Source organism: Pieris napi, chromosome 5 (assembly GCF_905475465.1).
Source record: "Pieris napi chromosome 5, ilPieNapi1.2, whole genome shotgun sequence".
NCBI lineage: Eukaryota > Metazoa > Arthropoda > Insecta > Lepidoptera > Pieridae > Pieris > Pieris napi.
Genome location: NC_062238.1, coordinates 12480771 through 12505607, shown reverse-complemented (window position 1 = coordinate 12505607; position 24837 = coordinate 12480771). Strand labels below are relative to the sequence as shown.

The following is a 24837-nucleotide window of genomic DNA, read 5'->3' as shown; positions in this document are numbered from 1 at the left end:
TATAATTTTTCGCCTTACACTAACCATTCTCGAGATATCGAGTTAAACGCGTTTCCATCGAAATGACCTTGAGCTGACCTCAGTACAACCCCTCAAATTGGAATTTATGCTCAGAATACATCCCCCTATCGATCCTCAAAATCCCCAAACTGTGTTCGCTCATGTTTATTTAACCCGTTTTTAGCCATAATTTGACTGGACTAATATTAAATATTGATAAGTACTGACATGCGTCGGATGGCGTGGTGTAGCGTCGCGTTTTGGTAGTATTTTTCCGCCTTCATTCTTCTTCTCTGTGATTAAACGTTATCCCTATGATTAAAAGTTTCATAATTTCTTATAAATAATTAGAACATCAGAAATGGGAGTTCCAGAACACCTAATTATCTTTATATCGGATGTGTACCTAACCGGAACATATGTTGTATCAACAATGTGATTTCCAATCCATTTATAATAAGCCCGAAAAAGGAGAGCGGCGGGGCTGCATATTATTTCCATTATTATCAAATATATATAGAAAATATATAATGCGATAAGAGCCCTAGATGGATGGAAAAATGGAGTATCCAATAGTGGAGTAAAAAAGTGGCTGACACCTTAGTGATATTAAATGAAAATGACCTAGCCTAACGAATTCAGCTAGTACATATAGAAAGAGAGACGTTTGGAATATCTAAAACAAAAGCGGTTGAGAAGGAAGTGGAAGTGAAATCCGAAGAAGAACCCAGATGATCAAAGAGATAATGACAAAATTTCTGCGTTTATGGAAGGTCCAGAATATTTCTGTAAAACCAAAGAAGAAATTGGTTTTGAATGTGGTATTTTCTATTTTATTTTATGGTGCTAAATCCTACAAACATCTGAAAGGAGTGTAGGGGTTTATGTAAACCACACGTTTGTATAACGACAGTATGTAGTGTAGAATTGTTAGCACAGGTGGTCCTCCCCGCGCACAAAAAATATTAGCTACCGATAAAGAGGAAGATAGATTTTTTTTTTTATAGAACAGGGGGCAAACGGGCAGTAGGCTCACCTGATGTTAAGTGATACCGCCGCCCATGGACACTCTCAATGCCAGAGGGCTCGCGAGTGCGTTGCCGGCTTTCAAGAATTGGTACGCTCTTTTCTTGAAGGATATATAGATGCTCTGGACACGTGGTATTGGAGGCGGATGTTTTATATTCCTTGGACAGCTAAGAAAGAAAATGTGTCAATACTAAGACGGTTACAAATAACAACTCTTCTTTTGACTCTTTGTAACCAACAGATCTTGAGTTTTTTGCGTGTTACATACACGCAGAAAATGTAGAAAAAGTTATCGTGACTGGCAGAGTGGAGGGCACCAGACCTCGAGACCGATCTCTTACTCGCTTGAATGATCAAGGAAAAGCCCTCACAGGTCTTACCATCACTCCGGCAGAGGCTTGCCGTTGACAGGGAATAGTGAGAGGAAGTTGTGCGGCCTCACAAACACAACATTCAGAAATGTAGAGCACGCAGCGAGCACTCTCCTAAACACTAAGATAATGTAAATCGGCCTTAAGAACAATAACTCTACGTAAACCACATAATATTTACTGATATGGTTATTTCCATAACTCGTTTCTTACTTACTCGCGTTATGCGTTTTTCCTCCTAAATAAGAGCTCTCCTCCAGAGCTTTGACCTAGCCTAGCCCCTAAAGGTCTAAATTTATTTAAATTAATTTATAAAGATCACTTCCTCTTTTATTATCGTAAATTGTTTGACGTATACTTTTACTGGTTACTAAATTTATTATTATAATATTATCTTTCTTTATTATATCTTTAAAGATAATCAAAATTATTATAACTTTCCTTACTTTACTCAAATTAGTTATTTATTAAACAGCCATGGCTAAGGTCAGTTTTCCGTACGCCATTGACCATTTTAAGTCTGAGACTGGTACGTTTTTGTTTAATTGATTTGGTGTGATTTTTAATAAAATCTACTGGCGCTCTAAGTTGATAGAAAACATTTTCCATATTAATCCATATTTTCATTAGATGATAAATCAAATATTAATTATATAAATCATTTTAACCGGTAGTAGTCGTAAAAAATCCGCCCGCTTTTCAATCATTAATTCATTTTATGTATATAGGTATAAAGTAGAATTCGGTGAAAGAATTGCCTTTTGAAATACATTAAATTGATTTTTCTAGCCCCATAGTTTTTTGTTTTTTTCCTTCACTCATCTGCAATCAGCCTCTTGGCTTTTATCAGATTATATGACTTTGAAGCAAATAGGCAATGCAAATCCATTGATTTGTTTTCCCTCCGTAACTCGCAAACTATCAAACTGCGGCAAGTGTCTCCCTTCTCAGCCCAAACACGCAGTCCGCCGTTTCCAAGAGTCCCAAAGCTAGGGGGATGACGTTTTGCTGAAGTCTCCTTTTGTATTGTTAGCTTAATCTTTTAATGTCTTCCGCGACAGTGATAATTCTAAATATTTATGGAGTTCAGCATTTCGCTGTGCACACTACTACTTCTTCTAGTACTAATCACATTATTTATTTAATTATTAACATTTCGTTGCATTAACATAATAAAAATAGTATATAACTAAATGAAAAGGAGGGCAACTGGGGGCCTTATTGCTTTCGAGCGATCTCTTCCAGGCAACCACTGTGAAATGAACTATTATTATAAAACTGTTTTATCGCTATCCAAATAATGAAAATAATTACATGTTTTTTTTTTAATTTTCAGATTGTACCCGAGAGCTGGTGCAAGTTGGACCTAAACGCTATGTATTCCCAGGTATATATAAAGAGCTGGCTTCACAATATTACAATTTCGAAGTCCGCCCAGATGATATATTCTTATTAGGATTTCCCAGATCAGGTAAAGGCACATTATAAAAATTCACAACTATTACGACATTATGTTCTACTTAAAAAGTAGACATTTTCGTTTTAATAAAACTTATAACGGATATAAACTTTATACTTTACATTAACCGAAGTTTTGAATCACTAAAAGAACTAAACAAGTGACGATTTTCAATTTTATATTCTTTGGTATGGTATATTAGAAAAATACATTTAGTGGAGTATAAATGCATATTATAGTTTTTGAAGTGAAAACTTCTTACTACACTAATTTTAAGTTTATACACTTTATAATGCTTCCTATCTCATTTTATCCCACGTTAAATGTAATGAATTTGTGTGTCTGTCTCTTTTTACTGTCGCTTTTTCGTTTCATCGACTTTCAAACTTTAATTAATTAAGTTTTTATCAAAACTAAACATTGATATTATTATATTTAAAAATTCAAATAAAATTAATGTAAATAATGTAGAGTCTACTACTACTACAATTAGATAGTAAAAAAGTATAATTTTCATAATATTAATTATAAAACCTTTTAATAATCGTAGTTTTTATCAAAATTAAACTTAAAAATTAAATTTATATTCATCTCATTATCTTGAAACCAAATTTTTTGAAGGTTTCTACCAAGTGTGAATGTGTGCAACATGTCTTTTTTTATCTAGGCGACTATACACCGTAGGTAATTGATAGATCTATTGTTTTATTAATTTAATAGCATTATAGAAGACCTATTAAACATTAAATTATAAAATTGGAGTTGTAACCCAAGTCTAGACAAACAAATTTAGTTGATAATCATAGATATATGAGTTAAAACAGATAACATTATATTACTGAAATAAAAATATAAAGTTTACTAACCTAACCTAACCATTTTTCAATCGTAATCGTTATTTTACACCAAAAACCAGTGTTTAAGCAACCTTTGCACTAGTATTGTTTGGGAAGAATATCGTTTTTAACTTTGTATAGAACAAGTAGTTTTAGAGGTAATTAGTAATTGCGGAATCTATAAATAAAATAAATGTGTTGCAATTATCTGTTATCTTCTAAGTAAAAATTATGTAATATAATTCGGGTAATTCAGTTATAACATTGAAAATGAGTCACATAGAGACATGATCTTATCATATATGATATATAATAATCTGGATTCGCAGATTTAATGACTAATTATATATTAGATTAGATGTACGGAAAGATATGTTTTTCCAAGTATCGGGTCGTTTCTGGGCCAAATTATAGTTGCTTCGGCTTGACACAAAAGAACTGAAACAGACATACACACACATATTATTTTCATTCCAAATAAAAAATGACTTAGCTTAGCTTAGACTTAGTAACGGGACTGGACAACTGCCATTCCCGTTGCCATTGTTGACAGACATGGGGAGAAATTAGTAACGCCAAAAATTTGTCTGGAATTGTATAGGTTGTACCGTGTACGGCAATCAAGGTTTAAAATAATTTACCAAAGATCTTCCAACTAGAGCTTTTAAAATCGACTACTTTTGAAAAAAATATCATTCTAATAATGATTAGTTGAGTGAAACATAATTAATGTTAAATTGATAATGTTATTTTTTTTAAATAATTTGATGACGTAGTCTTAAAATAATATAATAATTGACTTTGATGATGTAATATGTAATCAACTACGTCAAATTCTACCTCTTAATTTAAGACAAATAAGTAAGTAATTAAGACAAATTTGCACGCCATTATGTGTATTATGCGAAATTGTACCACCATCATTCGATCACCATAGTTCAATAGAAGAATTATAATAATATTTTTTAACTATATTCTCGCAAATAAATAATTATTATTTCCTTGACAAATCATTTTTATTCGCACTCCAGGTACAACAAGGTGTCAAGAGGCAATATGGCTGTTAAATAATAATTTAGATTACGAAAAGGCAAAATCGGCTGTTATCGATGACAGGTGTCCTCTATTAGAGTAAGTACATAATATACCTTTTAATCAAACAAAAATTTAATTTTCTACGTGACATCGCGAAACAGGAAAGCATAGATTTACAGATCAAATATCTACGGCAGATAGCGGCTTCTTTTATTATTCTTAATAAACCCTTCTTTTGTCACACCTAGTGTAAAACCTTAATAGAGAACTATAAAAAAAAATCAGAGGCGCCACGACCTTTTCAGGTCTGGGGCTCAGATTTCTGTATCTGTTTCATGATCATTTGTTAATGTAATAGGCAAGTAGGTGATCAGACTCCTGTGCCTGTCGTACGCCGTCGACTTTTTGCCGTTCGAGCGAATGTTAAATGCGCACATAGTAAGAAAGTCCATTGGTCGAACCTACGACCAGGATGAGAATCGCACTCTGAAGCCACTAGGCCAACACTGCTTAATAGACAACTGAGTTAACACTTATATTATTTTTTCAAAAGAAACCGTTTCTATTCTTCTTCTATTCTATTCTTTTAATAATGTGGGACTGCGTCAGCTTTAGCGCCATTCGAATTCGTGTTTTTTACAATGACTCTTTTATTTATTAAATTAAAAACTACTATTCGACGGAGAATTGAACATTGTATATTAAACTACTTTACAAAAGTGCAGTAAGCTCACCTGATGTTAATTGGTACCGCCGCCCATGGACACTCTCAATTCTAGGGAGCTCGCAAGTGCGTTGCCGGCCTTTTAAGAATTGGTACGCTCTATTATTTTCTCTAAGTCGAATTGGTTCGGAAATACTTCAGTAGGCAGCTGTTTCCACATAGTGGTGGTGCGCGGCAAAAACTGCCTTGAAAAACGCTCAGTTTTATTTAATATACCTAATATTAAAACTTCACAGATTAGAGATACAGTATTCTACTCTTTTGGTATCTGAAAATAATCTAGACGATGACCTACTACATAAAGCTGCACCTTTAATTTCTCTTCCGAAAGCTACATCACCTAGGTTCATAAAAAGCCACATGCCACTCACTCTGTTACCACCTTCTCTTCTTGATACAACAAAGGTATATCTTATGTACTACTATATTGTACTGAATTAAATTAAATTCCACCAATACATCCAAATCATATTCTTTTGATTACTTATCATGCATTTATTTAATCGTAGATATTTGAAATATTGTTTTTTATTTCCAAAATATTTAGTATTTCATTACAAAAGATTGAATACAACGACACCTTGTGTTGTAAGAAACATATTTTTTACTAAGTATATAGACGAACACTATTAAATTGATGATCTTTTGATGTGACAATGCTAATTATAATGTATTTTCCAGGTTGTGTACTTGGCGAGAGATCCAAGGGACGTAGCCGTATCGTATTACAACATTTTAAAACTGAAATTGTTTAAAGACATTGATTTCGAACAGTATTGGAATGATTTTCGAAATGGCGAAAGTAAGTTCTCTCATTTCAACTTAAGGGAAAGATTAAAATGGCGGGGCTTTGAGGATGACAATTTAACTCGAAAGACTAACGATGACAGTTGTCGTTTGTTTTTTGTCAAATGACAGCCTTGTAAGTCGTGTCTATGATTGCACTAGCCATATAGTCCTTTTCATGAAAGAAGTCCCCCAGACGCGGCGCTGCAATCGCATTACGTAATGTTGCCATTTATGAGTAAAAAATTTACCTATTTTATTTACATTTAGCAGATGTAATTTATCAAATAATATTATTTTCTGCATGTAAAAAGTTTGCATTTCTGTTATGTAAAAATTATATTTTTATTTACTTATATTAACGGTGTTCTACCTACTTACATGGAAAAGATGAGAAAATAGGGTAAAGAAAAGCAATACAATTTTTTATTCAGAGTTTTAGTGCATAATTGTTGGGTTACAATTTTTTTCGAAGTACACGCCGCTATTATACCTTCGTTTGTAATTCTTGTTACAGTTTTTTCTGACACACCTGCAATTAAATTATGAACAATTAAAAATAATAGTAACTTTAAGTTTATAATGCTTATGTAATATGTAACATTTGTTTTAATTTCAGTTACCTAGCTTCATCACGTTATGTATTTATTCAATTTTGTCGCAAAAACTAATTTAAATCATAAAAGTCCCATCAATACAGCAAAAAATTATTAAATGGCAACTCTAAAAAGTACCTCTTATGGCGGCACCTCTCTTCCGAACATTGTTTAGTGGTATTAAAACACCTTGATTCTTATGTTCCGCTTCACAGAACTCTTTCACCTTTAATATCATTTCTCGAGCCGAACTTTTTACAACTTTTGGCATTGTAAACAATCTTTAAAATGCACTAAGCTAGTTAAAAATTCACAAAAATCTACCACAACAAACGAACTTGATAACATCGACGAATGACAACATTGCCGACCTGTCAAATTTAGTTCCAAAAATCACCGCGGGACTTCTTTCATGAAAAGCACTATACTATCTATACTCAGTTGACTATTGATTAGTTTTTTTTTTAATTTCCTTTTTTTAGAAACTTTAAATTTTTTGCTTACTTATATATGCACTTTTTTGTTATCATTCAGTATGAGTTTGCTGTGGAATGGAAGCCTGGTTATCCATATCACAGGTTCTAACCTAGCTTGGAAACCAGTCTCCCAATACCTTTCTTAATTGTAATCGTTGTGTCTGTTTCAAATGTTGATGGGATTGAATTGAATGGGAGAAAAAAAAGAATTATTTCTTACTTACGAGTATTACTCATACCAGTTTGAAGCATTAAACTTTGGCGAATGCTGATTTTTTATATGTTAGATCTGACCCGAATAATCATCAATCTTCATACAAACATTGTTTGTTAACGTTATGGCCAGTAACGATCCTGCTTTTTACGTATACATGTATATCGGATACCGTAAATTACGTCATCACAGCTAAGCTGCTAGATTAGATATATGTCGGAGAAATATCGTCACTATTATAAAATTTATACCATGACGATTCCAATATCACAATACATTTAATGTATTGTGATATTGGAATCGTCATGGTCGTCATGTGGGTCTTCTTATAGTGCCATCTCCTTGCGAAGGTTGGCTAGTTTAATTTTGGATACCGCGCTTCTTAACAATGACTTGGTGCTTTGACCAATAAATTGTCTTAAGTTTTTCAACCAGGACTTGCGTCTGCGGCCAGGTCTCCTTCTACCTGCCACTTTGCCTTGTATTATTAGTTGAAGGAGCTTGTATTTTTCGGAGTTACGCAAAACGTGTCCGAAATAAGTCATGTAGGTACAATGTTTATTGTTTAATTTAGATTGATTTCTTCTAACACTTCAAATAAACTATATCAAGCAGCGAGTTCCGAGCACCAACCTCACTTTTAATCACAATCCCAACTCGGCCCAACCTGAGAGGTTGATACCACACTGAGCAGTGCGTTCAATGTCACAACAATATTCGTGCTTTTATTCGTTAATTAATGATTCCAAACTACTAAATAATAACAATCAAATCTAATCCAAATAAATGATGATTCTTAAAAAGTAGTGTGATATTGAATTCCTAGAGTTCAGACGTAAACAATACGACCTGATCTTTTACACGCCATTTGTAACGATTTTGTTGACTGTTGACTTGCTGTCGCTTTTACTATTTCACACCCCTTCTTCATACAAAACAATGCAAATCCAACTATTTCCAATTCCTCGATCTAACACTATTTACGTAACTCAGTCATGTATCGTATACCTTCAAATTATAACACAATTTTTCTAGTTATATGTATAAATCTTTTTATATATAATTCTTCTGTGAGTGTGTATGTCACTGAACTTCTCTCAAACGACTGGACCGATTTTGATGAAATTTTTTGTGTGTGTTCAAGGGGATCTGGGAATGGTTTAGATTCACAAATCAGCCCGGCAGGTGGCGCTGCAGCCGGTACTTTCATACTTTAATGTCCTAATAGCTTGAAATATCATGCAGGACAACGTCTGTGGGGTCCACTAGTATATTATAAAAATCTCTGGTATCCTTTATTAGATATAACGGCTTTGTTATTTCTCTTTTATATTTAAATATATTACAATGATCAATGCATCTTACAATTATTTATATAAGTAGGTAATTATTGTTAACTGTGTTTTGTGCCTATGTTTGAATATGTAGGTATTTCTTTTTGGTTCGTTTTGTGTATAATGTAATTGTTTAAATACTCGTATTGTATAATAAGTAGCTTAGCAAGTAGTAAATAGTGAGCTAAGCATCAAATACTTTTTTATTTTATTTTCATTATAGTTCATATTTTCAGTTATTCTGACACCGATATTTGAGCACATCAAGGAAGCTTGGGAACAAAGAAATCATCCTAATCTCTTCTTCCTGACTTACGAGGACATGACAAAAGTAAGTATTTTTTTATTATTACCATGCCTCCTGCTGATAGAAGATAAATCTTTGTTTTTAATTTATTTTATTATTATTAATTACTTAAGATGTCATGTGAAACATGGTGTAATGGTTGCAGCACCTTAAAAACGTTGTGTAAAACAATAAACTTGGCGATTAAAAAGAGTGGCGGAGGGTTTATTGCCACTTCTTCTCTTCCGTTCTATGCCCTTGATTTGAATTTTGAATTTGATAAAATAATTATTAATCTACTGTTTTTATTTAAGTAAAGATGGTAAATAAAAAATTTAGATAGTGAAAGAAGTTTTGTTTTTGTTATATTTTATGTTTGTTATTAGTAATAAGTAATTTAATGGTACGAGTAGTATATCTATTAGTAATTTATCATGGGCTAACTAAAGGATTTTATTATGCGCTTTAAGAACTTTCTATCAGAAATGCTTATCTACAGTATTTAATAATAATAACCAGTGGAGCCACGACCTTTTTAGGTCTGGGCTTCAGATCTGTATCTGTTTCATGATCCTTTCTTGCAGTCGGGTAAAAATATTTTTCGTGATTCTATATCAAAACTTTGTCGACGGCTTATGATAATCTAAGCGGTTTAATAAGGAATGGATTTGAATTGGAATCTGTAATAAAAAGTGTGCATACAGGGTCTCTGTCAAAATAATATTGCATTTTGGTTAGTTAATAGTGAATTTATTAATTTACTTTCTCGTAGGATCTGCCTTCAACTCTTCGACAAATGTCCCAGTTCTTCGGTAAGAAATACACGGAGGAACAGATCCGTGGTCTGTGCAAGCATCTCAGTTTTGACAATTTCAAGTCAAATAAATGTGTCAATGGCGAACAAACTTTACTGAAAACATACGGAGTTATCAATGATGGAGTGAATTCCTTTATAAGAAGAGGTATTTTTAGCAATTTTTTTAAAAGTATCTCTATATGAATATAAAATTCCCGTGTCACAATTTTCGTTCCCATACTCCAACAAAACGGCTCGACCAAATCTTATGAAATTTTTTATGCTTATCTTTCAAACCCTTAAGTGATAAGGGGTATCCACCACAATTATTTTTTTATTTTTCCTATTTTTTATGATACAGCATACAAAAATACATACAACCCCAATTTTTAACCCCTCTACGATCAACCCCTATTTTTTATTATTGTATTGAACTAAATGTTTCCTAGAAATAATACATATACATACATGGAAAAACAACGTTTGCCGGGCCAGCTAGTAATTCTATAAAATCGGTTTTGTATTTTTAAACATAAGATTTATTAAACGTAGGCAAAGAACAATCTAACTTGCATTTTTATGTGTTGATTTTAACCTACATTGATAAGAAATATGACGTATTTCCAGGTAAGATCGGGGGTTGGGAAGATTACTTCAGTGACGAGTTAAAAAGAAATGCTGAGCAATGGATGGCTGAAAACCTTGCCGGCACCGACTTGCCTTTTGTAATTTAATAAACATAATGTATATTTGTGATATTGTCTTAAAAATAAACGTATTATCAACACACATGTTTTTTATTAATTCCTACTTTCAAACTATTAAGAGCTAAAACCTAAATTCCCAATTAAATAATCCTCACTCCGTCGGTCATCGCTCAACAACTGCCGATTCTTAAGGCAGTTCTTGCCATGCACCAGCTATGAGGAACCAGCAACCCACTGAAGTATTTCCGAACTTATTAGACTAAGGGTCTGTTTCACAATGTACGGATAAGTTCTACATAAGTTCCAAATTAGCTATTTATTACTTATTGGTAGGATAAACACTATTGTTGCGGTTCACGACTGTCAGATAGCGCTATTCGTCACATAAAATCCATCATTAGCTATGAGTCCGATGAATGTCAAATACCACAATTTATCTTCCAAATAATTTATGTGTTGCATAGCTATTTGGTACTTTATCCATACATTGTGAAACAGACCCTAAGGGTCTGTTTCACAATATACGGATAAGTTCTACATAAGTTCCAAAGTAGCTATTTATTACTTATTGGTAGGATAAACACTATTATTGCGTTTCACGACTGTCAGATAGCGCTATTCGTCACATAAAGTCCATCATAAATTATGAGTCCGATTTAATGTCAAATAGCACAACTTATCTTCCAAATAATTTATGTGTTGCATAGCTATTCGGTACTTTATCCATACATTGTGAAACTGAGTAAAATTCTTAAAGGCCCTTGTGAGCCTTTTGGCAATATGAGTGTCTATGGGCCCGCCGCCCAACACGTTATGTGTTGTAACACATAACAACAGCTGATATAAAATGAAATACCAGGAGCTCATGCTCGAAATGTAAGTATATTCATATATACTTACACTTCGTTGTACATAAAAAGGCGGATGACTTGTCGCTTTCGAGCGATCCCTTTCAGGTAACCACTGTGAGAAAAAAATTGGATAAGGTGAGCTCAAGTAGTGCAAAAAAAACTCAAAATATATTTATTCTTGTAGGTAAACAAGTACAAATATGAATTGTCAAGTTAAATTAATTGTAAATTAACATTTACTACCAGTTCGCAAGTCAAGGGCGTAGAGCGTGTATGAAGAACTGGCAAGAAACTTTCCGCCACTCTTTTAATCGCTAAGTATTGCAAACATAAGACATAAATCACTTAGACTAAACTAATGGAACAAAACAATTAAAACATATGTAAACAGTGAAAGGGACAATAAAAAAGTACACACGAAAAAGAAAAAAGGCACATGAATCACGATGGTAAATATATATGGTGGAGTTGAGTAGTTTATGTATCAATTTTGAAAGATCGATACACGATTTAAATAACTTCGCTTGAAAAAATGACATCCAAACATAGCCAATTTTTGACACTTTGAATTTAATTTATGACGAAAATGTATATAGATAATTTTGAAATTTACACGATATATTTTATCACAAGCCAAATAATCCATTTCAGAAAAAAAATTGATAAAAGTACATTAATTTAATGTTTTACATAACTAAAACACCTCTGGAACAGCCAGCATTCATTTCTTGAAGTGCACTTAAAGGTTATCGTCGTTCGTCATAATATGTTTAATGTTGCCATTGTTTGGAATGTCAGTCCTTGCATTGAAATTTTTTAATGTATTTATATTACAGAATAATACAATAAACTCATAACGTGATACATTAGAAAACCGTTGTTTGTATAAATTTAATCAAAGCAATTTTGTTAAGGAACGCGACAAATGCATGTAAAATAGTTGTTCAATTTACTTTTTATGTTGGTTAACGTAAGTCTAAATATCGCTCGCTCACTACAACTGAATAATATAAATATATATATATATATAACAACTAAATATTACCTATATGAATAATGTTTTTTTGAGTTGTGGTAAATATGGTAATATGGTAAATATGGTCTCTAGATACCTGCCCTGCCATTCTGTAACTCACTTTTCGAACTCACACGGCGGTTTTCACATCGGCGGTCATAAACAATAAACTACAAGCTCCCACCTTTTCAGAATACCAAATCATAAAATGATTGCTTCACGACTGATTTCAGAGCGAAATCAGTCGTGAAATCACGGAAAGTGAGTTACAGAATCGCAGGGCTGGCATCAACATTTTACAACTTTGAGCTTTGTGCCGACTACATATTCTTACTAGGGTTTCCTCGATTCCTTAAATATTAAATTTATTTATTTGCAAGACAACCGAGGCTGTAAATAAATATGCCTAATAATACACTTATATTATTATAAGTAATACATACATCTGATAAGATAAATAGATAAGTCTAAACAATTAAAGTCATTTATCTTCAATAGCTCAGTATCAAATAAACACCAATGGAAAAGTACAGATTTCCTTACGATATAGAAGACTTCAAAGATGGTAGACGTAAGTTATATTTGTATTCTTTTTTTTCATAGAAACTAATTTAGTCGAATTTCATCTTTTTTAGTGAAGTCTTTTGTCTCTGTCAAATTTTTTTTACGCTGTGATTAAAAGAAACAGACGAAACGGTGCATTTATAGTATTTTTTTTAAAACAATTCATTTATTTGAACTTGCGTTTTTTCTTTAAAAAAGCGTAGATTTAGGTGATTTTTATTTAAGTTACTAAGCGATTGCAGTTGCTCTCCTTTTTATTTAATTATGTCATTTGTACTATATTAATGTATATGCAACGAAGTGTTAATATATAAATAAATAAATATTGAAATTATAGATTTTATTTTAATTTGTAATCGGGCTTCAAAAGGGCTCCTTCGAGAAGAGACAAGTTTTCTAAACTATAAACAAAATTACGTATTGCGCTAAAAACTTTTTTAAAATTTCTTACATCTTTGGGACGTTTCCGCCTCTAAGTAGTCATTAAGCCCACAATAAACTTATACCCATAGTTTCGTTCATATTTTTCAGCGTGGGACTCGATAAGAGTGGGGCCTAAGCGCTATGTGGTCTCTAGTACATACAGGGACCTGGCATCGGAATTTTACAACTTTGAGCTTCGTCCAGATGACGTATTCTTACTCGGATTTCCTCGATCTGGTAAATTTGAGATTCTCATAACTAAGGTTAATTTTTTTACGCAATAGGCGGCAAACGGGCATGAGGGTCACCTGATATTAAGTGATACCGCCGCCCATGGACACTTATTTAGCCTTTATTTATAAACGTAAAAAACTACTAAAGGTCCTTACAGGTCTTACTACCCAACCCCTGAGGCTCACCAAAAACAGGCAATTCTGAAATTAAAGGACGACGACAATAACACGACCTTCAGAAATGAAGAGCGCGACTGACAAAGAAGAATAGAGAGATAAAAAATTTAGTCTCTTAGTGTAATAGGGGACAGGCTTTCTTTTGGAAGCGGACATAATACCACATTATGTAATATAAGCAAATACATTTATTATGAATTTAAATTTAAATTAAAAAAAAAAACCTAAATAATTTGATTGGTTTAGACGAAACTTTTTATAGAGCAGTGTTTCCCAACCTGGGAAACAAAGGAAAAACATGATTAGGTCATCATTAATTAATAAACGATATTATCATTTATTTAATTAATATTAATTAATAAACGATATTTTTTACGAATAAGGCTAAGGTGGCGCATGGCACAAAAAAGGTCGGGAAGAACTGGTATAGAGTATTTTCAAGATAAACTCAAGCACCTATAAGTGCAACACGGCACACCGTCTTACCATTTCACAATCTTTACTATTAACAAGAGATAATATTAACTGCGCATAAACTACGAATTATCTTCATACTAATAATACAGTCAAAACCGTTTACGACGACATCGTTTAGCGATCAAAAATAGTAGAACCGCGAACACAGAAATTGTCTATGGTTGGAGCTGGCTGGACATACGTTAAAAAAATTAAATCTGAACAATTATCTAGGCAGCGTTGGCCTAGCGTGCGACTCTCATCCCTGAGGTAGGCTGTGCACCAATGGACTTTCTTTCTATGTGCGCATTTAACATTCGCTCGAACGGTGAACGGAAAACATCGTGAGGAAACCGACACGTCTTAGACCCAAAAAGTCCACGGCGTGTCAGGCACAGGAGGCTGATCACCTACTTGCCTATTAGATTGAAAAATCATCATGAAACAGATTCAGAAATCTGAGGCCCAGACCTAAAGAAGTTATAGCGCCACTGTTTTTTTTTTAGTTATCTAAGCAAAGTTGAAACAAAGATTTTTTTACATTGTGCCTGTGTAAAGAAACGTTCTCTCCCCCCATAATATTGGACATATAAATCTAATAAGAAATGTTTAAATTTTCAAGGAACAACGAGGTGTCAGGAGGCCATATGGCTTATAAACAACAACTTGGACTATGAAAAGTCTAAATCAATTGTTATAGATGACCGATGCCCGTTCCTGGAGTACGTACTCATATTACATAGTTTCGTCATATTATTTTAAAGTGATTGCTCACGCCATCCAAGTACCTATCGTCCTCTCTGTTCACTCGTTTACCATTTTATTTTTTGTCCTTATCGCACCCATTCCTGTAACACCACTTTTCTTGCCATACTGTGAAGGAGGTTCGCGAGACGCGAGATCTCGCTTGTTGGTTTGCGCTTGTGCTTACGCTTTTGTTTTATGGTCTTCTCCCACGGAGACAAGGTAAGAGACGGAGGACTAACGGCGAGTGGTGTTTTCGTATTTTACGCCGCATTCCACTTGCCCTGCGGTCTGCTTTTCTGTCTTCGCCGCAACATCATTATTGTTAGCTAATGTCCTTTGATTGTTGTAATATTTAATAAACTTATATTCCTTTCGTGTCTGAAAGTCCACGAGCAACTGATATACCTATAAACAAAATATCGTCTAAGCTTGCGCTGTTCTCTTGTAAAAAACTTAATTCCTTGAACGGTTGTAGCGTAACTAATTATTAATTTGCTATTTTAACACTTTACAGCTTAGAGGTGCAGTTTCCTACTCCATTTTCCTCTGAAAATAGTGAGTTTCAAAATGCGGGAGAGAATCATTTATTGAAAAAGGTTATATCACCTCTGAAATCGCTACCAAATGCACCTTCACCGAGATTCATAAAATCTCACTTACCGCTCTCACTGTTGCCGCCGAACCTTCTTGATACCACCAAGGTATTTAAACATTATCTTTACTTTTATTTTTTAAAAATGTGTGTGTACTAATATGTACACGCGTTAGAAGTTATACTTCTTTGGCGTAACAAGATGAAAATGTTTTGAAAATTATTATCATTCGCCTTATTCTACGTTTGTAGAAATAACGACACTAACAATAGAAAAAAAAATACTCTCATCATTTCTCCCTAACGCGCCAAAAGAAGTATAACTTCAAAAATACTAAAATGATGACTATAGCTGACTTCAAAGTATCGGTTTTTTGTGACCTTGTGCGCGCGCATCGTAAAAATTTACTATAATTTTCCATAACGCGCCAAAAGAAGTATAACTTCAAATATTGAAGGCGATTCCGCCGCTTACAGCCACAATGAGTGCTCTAGCAAACGCAGACGGGTTACAAGCACCACTAACTTTAATGAAGTGGTAACAGAAGTCATCATAGTTCTTTGAGGGGATCGTATTGATTAAAAGTAATTCAACTAAGACAAGACTTCTACAATATTAATTCATTTTTAAAGTTTCATTTGTAATATTTTGATAAACATTGCTCCTTTTGAATTGTTTTTTAAAAAGTCGAAATTGTTATTTGATCTTCAGGTCGTATACATAGCACGAGATCCACGAGATGTAGCGGTATCCTACTATTACCTTATGAAACACCTTCTTCCTAATGACATGGGGTTTGAGAAGTATTGGGGTGCTTTCCGAGATGACAAAAGTAAGTGTTTTGTCATCTGTTAGTGTTAAACAATACATGAATCATGACGCGTTTCATTTCATTATTATTGGTTAAAGGAACGACGGAATCTTGGACTTTTGGCTTTTTTAATCACAAACAAGCTAAACGTGCCCTTATTAGTTCTTGTTTTCAAACAGTACAATGACATCATACCCAAACAAAAAAAAAACGCGCTAATAAAGTTATTCCGACCGCTAAAGACTTCTCATCGATTGCCACTGGGGCCTTCGGGCCAGTCAGTGCTTATGTCGCAGCCAACTAGCTTAATCCGCCGTTCAATCAACAGCATAGCCTCCTAACAAAACAGCGCCGTTTAACTAGCGGCCTGAAAGATATTCAGCCATTTAATCATACAGCTAGGCTAATGACTTGAATTGATGACGTTACATTACTTGACTATTCTGTTCATTTCAATTTTGTTCTAACTCCTTCCTACTTGCAGACGCTTTATAGACAGCTTGGAGTACCAAGCTGTCAGTAAAGCGTCGGCAAACAAACAAATTTGATGACATTTTCCAAAGTTTGAATGAAAAATAGTATGAAAGAGTGTAGTGACACTCTTATTAACTCTTATTATTCTCAGTTAAATATAAATAAATACTTTCTTATTTCAGATATTTCATCTTTTTTATTTCTGCCACATGGTCAGAAGTATATCGTACGAATGGCCTGAGCATTAGTAGCTTGAGCAGCCTGTTTATTAAATGTTATAACAAACGCTACGGCTGAATCAGGCCGCTAGTTAAACGTCGCTGTTTAGTTAAAAGGCTAGGCTATTAATTAAACGGCTTATTAAGCTTGGCTGCGACACTTATACTGCATAAAAGAGCATAACATACTTCCTCTGTTGTTTGTATCTGACTTCAAAAGAGAAGGATTTCAATTCGACTGGTATTTTAAACGTTATATTACAGTAAATTTAAATTGTTATTTACGTTCATAAGCGTAGAACTCACATTAATATATTTGGACCTTTATATAACATTCTAACCCCGAAGTAAACGTCACTTAAATAACATTTTCTCTTTTCTTTTTCTTAATTTAGTCCTTCTAACACCGATATTTGAACACATCAAAGAGGCTTGGGGACAAAGAGATCATCCTAATATGGTTTTCCTCACTTACGAAGATATGTCAAAAGTAAGTGTTTTTTTTATAATTCGCAGCGAGTTATGTTCAAAGCCTAACCAAAAATACAATCTTTCAAATATGTAGTGTTCGTTCAAAAGGTTTACAATAATTATAAAGTAGTAATACTTTCACTTTAAAATGCTAGTACTAAAGTAGCGCCATGATTTATAAAATATAAATAAATTGCACAATTTAACTAGTCTCTTTAAAGTAGCATAAACAAAAATAGACTATAGAGGACTAATCTCTAATTAATTTATTATCAGGACATGGCTTCGACTCTTCGCCAAATGTGTGAGTTTTTCGGTAAGAAATACTCGGAAGAACAAATCCGTGGTCTCTGTGAGCATCTCAGTTTTGACAAATTCAAGACAAATAAGTCAGTCAACGGCGAACAAACTGTATTGAAAACATTTGACGTCATTAATGATAGTGACTGCGCTTTTATAAGGAAAGGTAAAATTTCGTAATTCAACCGTTCATAATTATTAAATGAAAATATAACTAAATAAATGTCCGAAATAATAATCGCAATAAAATTAACGCCTGCTAAATATTTACAGGCAAAGTTGGAGGTTGGGAAGACTATTTCAACAGTGAACAATTAAAAGAGAGTGCTAAACGTTGGATGTCCGAAAACCTCGCCGGCACTGACTTGCCCTTTTCAGTTTAATATCATAAATATACAACTAATAAATTGTATCGTCAATTATTTGTGTTTACTTCTCAATACTTGGTTTATATTATACTTTTGGGTGATATTTTTAAGGTAGATTTATTTTGGTTATTAACCATAGATATACCATCTTTGGTTAAGTTTAGAACTTTAATTTTTTGCACTCTGCTAACTTCACTACAACAAAGATGGTATATTGGATCGATATACCAAAAATATTTATATATAGAGATAAAAGATAAGAATATGTCATTAAACGACTTTATTGTGTTAAATTATTTTATCTGTATTATCCCGCTATCTGTAAAATTGATTTTATTGCAAAAAAACAATTGCAAATTATTTTAATCGTTAAATATATCTTATAACTATTTTTTTTTAATTAAATATGAATGCCCGTCGCCAGTTGTCTTTCCTCACTGCTTTTTGGTGTCCAACATCGTGAAACAGAATAGCATTAATAGTAGTTAATTTTTTTTATAGAACAGGGGGTTAAACGGGCAGGAGGCTCAACTCTGATGTTAAGTGACACCGCCGCCCATGGACACTCTCAAGAGGGCTCGCGAGTGCTTTGCCGTTTATCTGTTTCATGATCATTTTTAAATCGAATAGGTAAGTAGGTGATCAGCCTCCAGTGCCTGACACACGCCGTCGACTTTTTGGGTCTAAGACATGTCAGTTTCCTCACGATGTTTTCCTTCACCTTTCGATCAAATGTTAAATGTGTACATATAAAGTCCATTGTTGCACAGCCGTGGATCGAACCTATGACACATTCATTATTTATACTTTGTTATTAAGAGGAACTTAAATAAAAAACCAAAATAAAATGTTTATTTATTTATTACAAAAGGCTACTCTAAGCTGCACCGAAGAGTAAATTTAATACTTATTAAAAAAAACTAAAATAGCTAAGAGTCATAAATAAAATATACTTGTAAATAATTAAGTACGTCCTTGAGTAGCCCTTATATATTCAACGTTGATAGGATTATTGCCCTTTCCATCAATTTGTGGTAGATCCCATGATGGGAATCTAAGGTCCGTATCTGTGAGATTCTCCAGTAGCCACCTGTCAGCTTGCTGCATCATTTCGTCGTCGAAGTAATCCCTCCAACCACCAACTTTTCCTGGAAAATTAATTTTCTTGTCTGATAAGGTTCGTTAACCTAATGCATTTTTTGTAATGTTGCTTATTTTGGTGACTATTATTATTTTAATCTATAAAGACAATATCACAAGCGTTTCGGTTCAAATGTTAAAATCATTTTAGTAGTAAGTAAAAGTATTTTATGGTGAAACTAGCTGACCGGGCAATCGTATATGTTTTGACTTTTGCCATGTATATTATTTCTAAGAAACATTTTTTAAGTTCAATAAAAATTATTAACTACTATAATAAAAAATAGGGGTTGATCGTAGAGGGTTGAAAATTAATTAAACTAATTAATTAATTATTGAAAAAAAAAATGTAATCCAAAAAATAAATTTTTTTTTTGGGGTGGACAGTCCCCTTATCACTTAGGGGTTTGAAAGTTAGATAGTAGTCGATTCTCAGACTTACTGAATATGCATAAAACATTTCATAAGAATCGGTCTGGCCGTTTCGGAGGAGTATGGGAACGAACATTGTGACACGAGAATTTTATATATTAGATATTAACACATATTTATACGGTGACATGGAATTATGTTTAAAATCAAATAAAATACAAACCTTTACGTATAAAAGGAGCTTCACCCTTATTAAGAAAATCAATTTTCCCCAGAAGCATCTCGTTAACAGCAGAGTTATCCTTAAAATTATTAAAACTGAGATGTTCACATAGCTTTTCAACTTGTTCATCTGTCGGTGTTTTTCCCAAGAACTGTGAGATCCGACAAATGACTGAAGGCAAATCCTAAAACAAGATTAAATACATTAAATTTAAAATTACAAAGTTGTAGTAAATATAAAAGTGCCTTACCTTCGACAACTCTTCGTAAAAAACAAAAAATAGATTTGGATGGTTGCGTAGACTCCACGCTTCTTTGACGTGTTCCAAAATTGGTGAAAAATGATCTAAAATTTAATTGAATACTTCAATTTTTCAAATACACAAATCGCCATATTTAAAAAACAATTGTAGAGGTTAACTCAAAAGTCCAACAATATTTAAGACATTTGAAGTACATACAGCAATGGTGGTTATAAATTTTAATTGAAAATGTTTTGCAATTACACGTTAACCAAAATCAATACCAGACTTATTTAATACCCAAGCTTAAAGTTTAGTGTGTAGTTTTGCCGGAAATCGAGATAAACCGTTTTTTACCCTTAAAACAAATCCCCCTTACCCCTTCCCGACCTCAGATCGTCCGTAATTTATTTTTCCTTTAATTTTTATAATATTCTCCTCCTTTTCCAATAGGTTTCATCCTACTATAATTTTTTTAGGTTTCAAAAATTATCGGCACTGGTCTATAGGGCGTGATTATTTTAATTAGAGAGCTTTCGTTATGAAGATGATTATTTACAATTTATAAATCAAATCTGTTCAGAAGTTTGAAAGTCAGCTATTTTTGTTAGATGCGACAGAAATGTCCGGGTAATGTAGTTTTATGCCTAATTCAGTTTTCAAACATTTATTTTTGAAGAGTGACTAAAATAAAAAGCAGTGTTGGCTTAGTGGCTTCAGCGTGCGCCTCTCATACCTGACGTCGTAGGTTCGATCCCCGGCTGTGCACCAATGGACTTTCTGTCTATGTGCGAATTTAACATTCGCTTGAACGGTGTAGGAAAACATCGTGAGGAAACGGCTTGCCTTAGACCCAAAAAGTCTACGGCGTGCGTCAGGCACAGAAGGCTGATCACCTACTTGCCTATTAGATTACCAAAATATGATCATGAAACAGATACAGAAATCTGAGGCCCAGGCCCTAAAAAGGTTGTAGCGCCATTGATTTATTTTTTTATAATAAACAGATACATGATATCAAATTACTTACGTAAGCCCCTTATAAGATAGTTCCAATACGTTTTAAAATCCTTGGGTGCGCCTTGTATACGATACAATCGACTCAGATGGTAATGCGATACCGCGGCGTCTCTCGGATCTCTGGCCACATACACAACCTTAGCTGTATCCAGTAGGGTAGGTGGTAGCAGAGATAATGGAAGATGGCTCTTGATGAAACGCGGTGATGGTATTCTAGACATCTTCTCCGCACTTGGCAACACTGCTGTATCAATGATCTTGAGGCGTTGAGGATCCATTCTATTTTCATCTCTCATAATTTGCTCGTAGAATGGATGTACCAGAATGGAAAATCTGTGGATTTTTGAGGAGTTTTAAATACAAACGTTGCTTAACGTAGCTGTACCAACGTACATATCAAAAACGAGTTTACAAATTTTACCTTCTTTGTGTTGTTTAATTTGTTTGTATGAATCTTTAATTTACCTTCGATTCGATTTGCTCTTTCAATGTCTTCCTTTAAATTTCTACTATACAAACATTGTACCTGTCTACTTAATTAACTTTCGTACTAACTACTAACTGACGTGAGACTGATCTAAAATTATCGTGATTCATGTGCACTTTTTATTTTAGTTTCCTTCTTTCGTTTAGTTTTTTTGTTCCTGTTTGGTTTTATCTTAATAAATATATGTATTATGTATTTTGCACTTCTTACTTACAATATCTAATTTAATAATAATTTAGGTTTTATTAGATGCTTATACGGACCGAATGCTATATTTGATAGCTAAGATTTTACTGACAAATAAAAGTTGTATTCATAATTATTTTTACTTACTCTAAATACGGGAACCTGGCAGCGATCGGCGTAGTTTTTGCTGTTTCAAAATCGAAATCGTTCTTTACTAACCAAACGAGTTCTTGGGTCCATGTGGTGCCTGTAAAATAATATATGTGTCTAAAATTGGCTTTGAATTTGCATCAATTTCGCGCACATAGAAAGTTGTTCACCTACATAAATAATTGGTTAATTAAGAATTTCTAGAAATAAATTTACTTTCTCTCCAAATTTGCATAATTTAATACAAATCTGTGTCCTTTTTAATAGATCTCGTTTACAGCGTTTGCTTCAATTACATTACGAAAGATAAACTTGGGATACGTATTGACCACAAAACTACAATAATAAACAAATGACGTCCGTAATATTAAAAAAAAAAGATATTAAACATTAACCAATAGCGACTTTAAATTTAAAAATAATGGATAAAAATATAAAATTGCTTGACAATGGTTGACTTTTTTATCAATAAGCGATATAGTTCGAGACCACTGGTCCCTAAGTCGAATTGGTTCGGAAATACTTCAGTGGACAGCTGGTTCCACATAGTGGTGGTGCGCGGCAGAAACTGCATTAAGAAAAGCTCAGTAGTGGAAAATGTGGGTCATATTCATTTACCGCGTGACTTCAAAGTTGCAAAGACTCCTTCAATCCGTTAATTATCGTGGTGAGCCTGCCCGATAGGTTTTAGATATTCCCACCTCCTTGAACTGATCCTACCTGTAGGGATCCGTCAGTTACCTTAGGTCTCTTGGTGCAGATATCCCGTACTTCCTATTATCCGTAGGGTTGTTAGGTTCCTACATTTAACCCTCTCTTATATTTAGTTATCTAGTGCAGCTTGCTAATACATACACTACATATACTTTACAGATACTCCTGACATTTATTACATATAAACTTAAATACAAATATGACAGTCCACTGGCTGGCAAGCTGTACAAACACTACGCAACCATTTCGCAGTTATATATTTTAGAGTATGTGCGTAATGTGTTACGAACATAAAAACTAACATCTAAATCAGCATACTCTTTGTGGTACATTTCAGAAGGACTCTGCGCATTTCTTACTTTCTCAGTATTATAGTTACCAAACCTTAATGAACTAAAGAAAGGGACATTCAAATGCTTATGTATTATAATGTAGTGTATGAATAAGACAACAAGTACTAAGATATAAATTATATATAAATTTGTATACCTGATCTTGGGTAAGTAACCACAAATACATCATCGGGTCTTATCGGAATATTATAAATATCAGATGCTTGATCTTTGTACTTCTGAGGGAGAAAATAGCCCTTTGGTCCTACTCGAACAAAGCCCGACAACTCCCCTGAAACAACATATTAAAATATTTTGGAAATATTGCCTGTTACTGAATGAATTCCGTGATAATGTAGCAATAGTATTGCATATTTGAAATCGGTCCAGTAGTTTATTAGTTTAAATAAAAACAAACAAAATATTTTAACCTTTTAGTATTAGAGTATTGATGAAGAAACTATATTATTTAAATTATCAAAATTAATTTGGTTTCGGTAAAGTGTTGTTAACAAACGAAAAATTTAAAATTTCATTTTATAATAAGCCACAATTGTCACAATGCTGTTTGTTATTTTTGAATTAATCTTTCAAAAACATTAAAAATACCAAGTAATTCCTATCAATAAAATTAAAAAATATTACAAAATTTGAAGCTATTTAAAAATATTTTAATAATATAGAGAATTCTAAATACCTGTATAATGTTGCATAAGTTCACTCGCGAGATTTTTCTCGACATCTTCGATTTGAAACGGAATATCCATTCTCACTAGAATCACAACACTTTCTGTCTGGCACTCTCGCAAAACAAGCGATTTTTTGATAAGCCTTGACCTTATACGAGTTCAATGTCCATACAATTGCGAATCAGAATTTGCGATTCCTTTCCTTTTTCCAATATAATATTATTGATGAAGACATAAAACTTCTGATAAACAAAGATTAAAGGATATTTTTATATTGTTATCGATACTTCATTGATAAATATAATTAACGCTACCAGCCAGTGCAAAATTTTGAAATCTATCGGAAATTATGCATCTATTTCACGTGTCGAAAGCTTAATAGGTAAATTCACTAATAATTTATTAATATATAATAATATTTATATAATATATGTGTAGGTTTAATGTAACTGTCGCCGCACACGGGCCACACGCCACAGCCACAAACGCCGCCACGAGAAGCTAGAAGCGGCTACAAAGGTAGCTGAAGCGCGCGACAGCTACTTGTGGCCGGTGGTCGACACTTGCGGTCGGTGGCTGCTACTTTTTTTAACCCTTGCCTGCAGTATCATAATGGACTCTGACGAAGAAGGTTTAATTGCGCTACTTTTGATATAAAGACGTCGTCGTAGAAGACGAAGCCATAGTTATTGGATACACAGAAAGACATTAAATATCCCCTCACCACGACAGGTCGGTAATCGACAACCATTGAACTATACATGATGAAACATTTGGCCTCAGTGAAAATATGATGAGGCCATATTCTGGAAAATATTTGAACTTAGACGAAAAAGTGTTCAATTATAGGTTAAGCCGTGCCAGACGTTGCATTGAGTGTACCTTCGGCGTACTAGCAAACAAATTGAGAATATTACATCGCCTATTAAACAC

General features: G+C 33.5%; 3 protein-coding genes across 3 annotated transcripts; 2 read left to right on the top strand and 1 right to left on the bottom strand.

Moving 5' to 3' along the window:
- The first annotated feature begins 1860 nt into the window (after positions 1-1860).
- LOC125049878 (sulfotransferase 1E1-like) lies at positions 1861-10720 on the top strand. The gene is made up of 8 exons (XM_047649385.1): positions 1861-1929; positions 2737-2871; positions 4727-4826; positions 5691-5859; positions 6136-6256; positions 9097-9191; positions 9919-10108; positions 10570-10720. Exons 1-8 carry the CDS (start codon positions 1878-1880, stop codon positions 10674-10676), a joined length of 969 nt encoding a protein of 322 aa, XP_047505341.1. The 5' UTR covers positions 1861-1877; the 3' UTR covers positions 10677-10720.
- A 2235-nt stretch (positions 10721-12955) lies between these two features.
- LOC125049876 (sulfotransferase 1E1-like) lies at positions 12956-18643 on the top strand. Its single transcript, XM_047649383.1, has 8 exons — positions 12956-13086; positions 13611-13739; positions 14991-15090; positions 15630-15816; positions 16420-16540; positions 17607-17701; positions 17959-18148; positions 18256-18643. Exons 1-8 carry the CDS (start codon positions 13035-13037, stop codon positions 18363-18365), a joined length of 984 nt encoding a protein of 327 aa, XP_047505339.1. The 5' UTR covers positions 12956-13034; the 3' UTR covers positions 18366-18643.
- Positions 18644-19193: 550 nt separating this feature from the next.
- Positions 19194-24045, bottom strand: LOC125049874 (sulfotransferase 1C4-like). Its single transcript, XM_047649380.1, has 7 exons — positions 23913-24045; positions 23373-23507; positions 22167-22266; positions 21357-21679; positions 20336-20430; positions 20086-20269; positions 19194-19498 (listed from the first exon to the last, which is right to left on the bottom strand). The coding sequence occupies exons 1-7, from the start codon at positions 23980-23982 to the stop codon at positions 19314-19316; spliced, it is 1092 nt and encodes a 363-aa protein (XP_047505336.1). The 5' UTR covers positions 23983-24045; the 3' UTR covers positions 19194-19313.
- Between the last annotated feature and the right edge of the window lie 792 nt (positions 24046-24837).

Bases quoted from the DNA above. Each gene is read 5' to 3' on its own strand.
- LOC125049878 (XM_047649385.1), top strand. From the start codon at position 1,878: ATGGCTAAGGTCAGTTTTCCGTACGCCATTGACCATTTTAAGTCTGAG. The intron at 5,860-6,135 runs GTATATCTTATG...TGTATTTTCCAG, and splicing joins CTCTTCTTGATACAACAAAG to GTTGTGTACTTGGCGAGAGA. The intron at 9,192-9,918 runs GTAAGTATTTTT...ACTTTCTCGTAG, and splicing joins CTTACGAGGACATGACAAAA to GATCTGCCTTCAACTCTTCG.
- LOC125049876 (XM_047649383.1), top strand. From the start codon at position 13,035: ATGGAAAAGTACAGATTTCCTTACGATATAGAAGACTTCAAAGATGGT. The intron at 15,091-15,629 runs GTACGTACTCAT...AACACTTTACAG, and splicing joins GACCGATGCCCGTTCCTGGA to CTTAGAGGTGCAGTTTCCTA. The intron at 18,149-18,255 runs GTAAAATTTCGT...AAATATTTACAG, and splicing joins CTGCGCTTTTATAAGGAAAG to GCAAAGTTGGAGGTTGGGAA.
- LOC125049874 (XM_047649380.1), bottom strand. From the start codon at position 23,982: ATGGATATTCCGTTTCAAATCGAAGATGTCGAGAAAAATCTCGCGAGT. The intron at 23,508-23,912 runs GTATTTAGAATT...ATGTTGTTTCAG, and splicing joins ACTTATGCAACATTATACAG to GGGAGTTGTCGGGCTTTGTT. The intron at 20,270-20,335 runs GTAAGGCACTTT...ATCTTGTTTTAG, and splicing joins TTTACGAAGAGTTGTCGAAG to GATTTGCCTTCAGTCATTTG.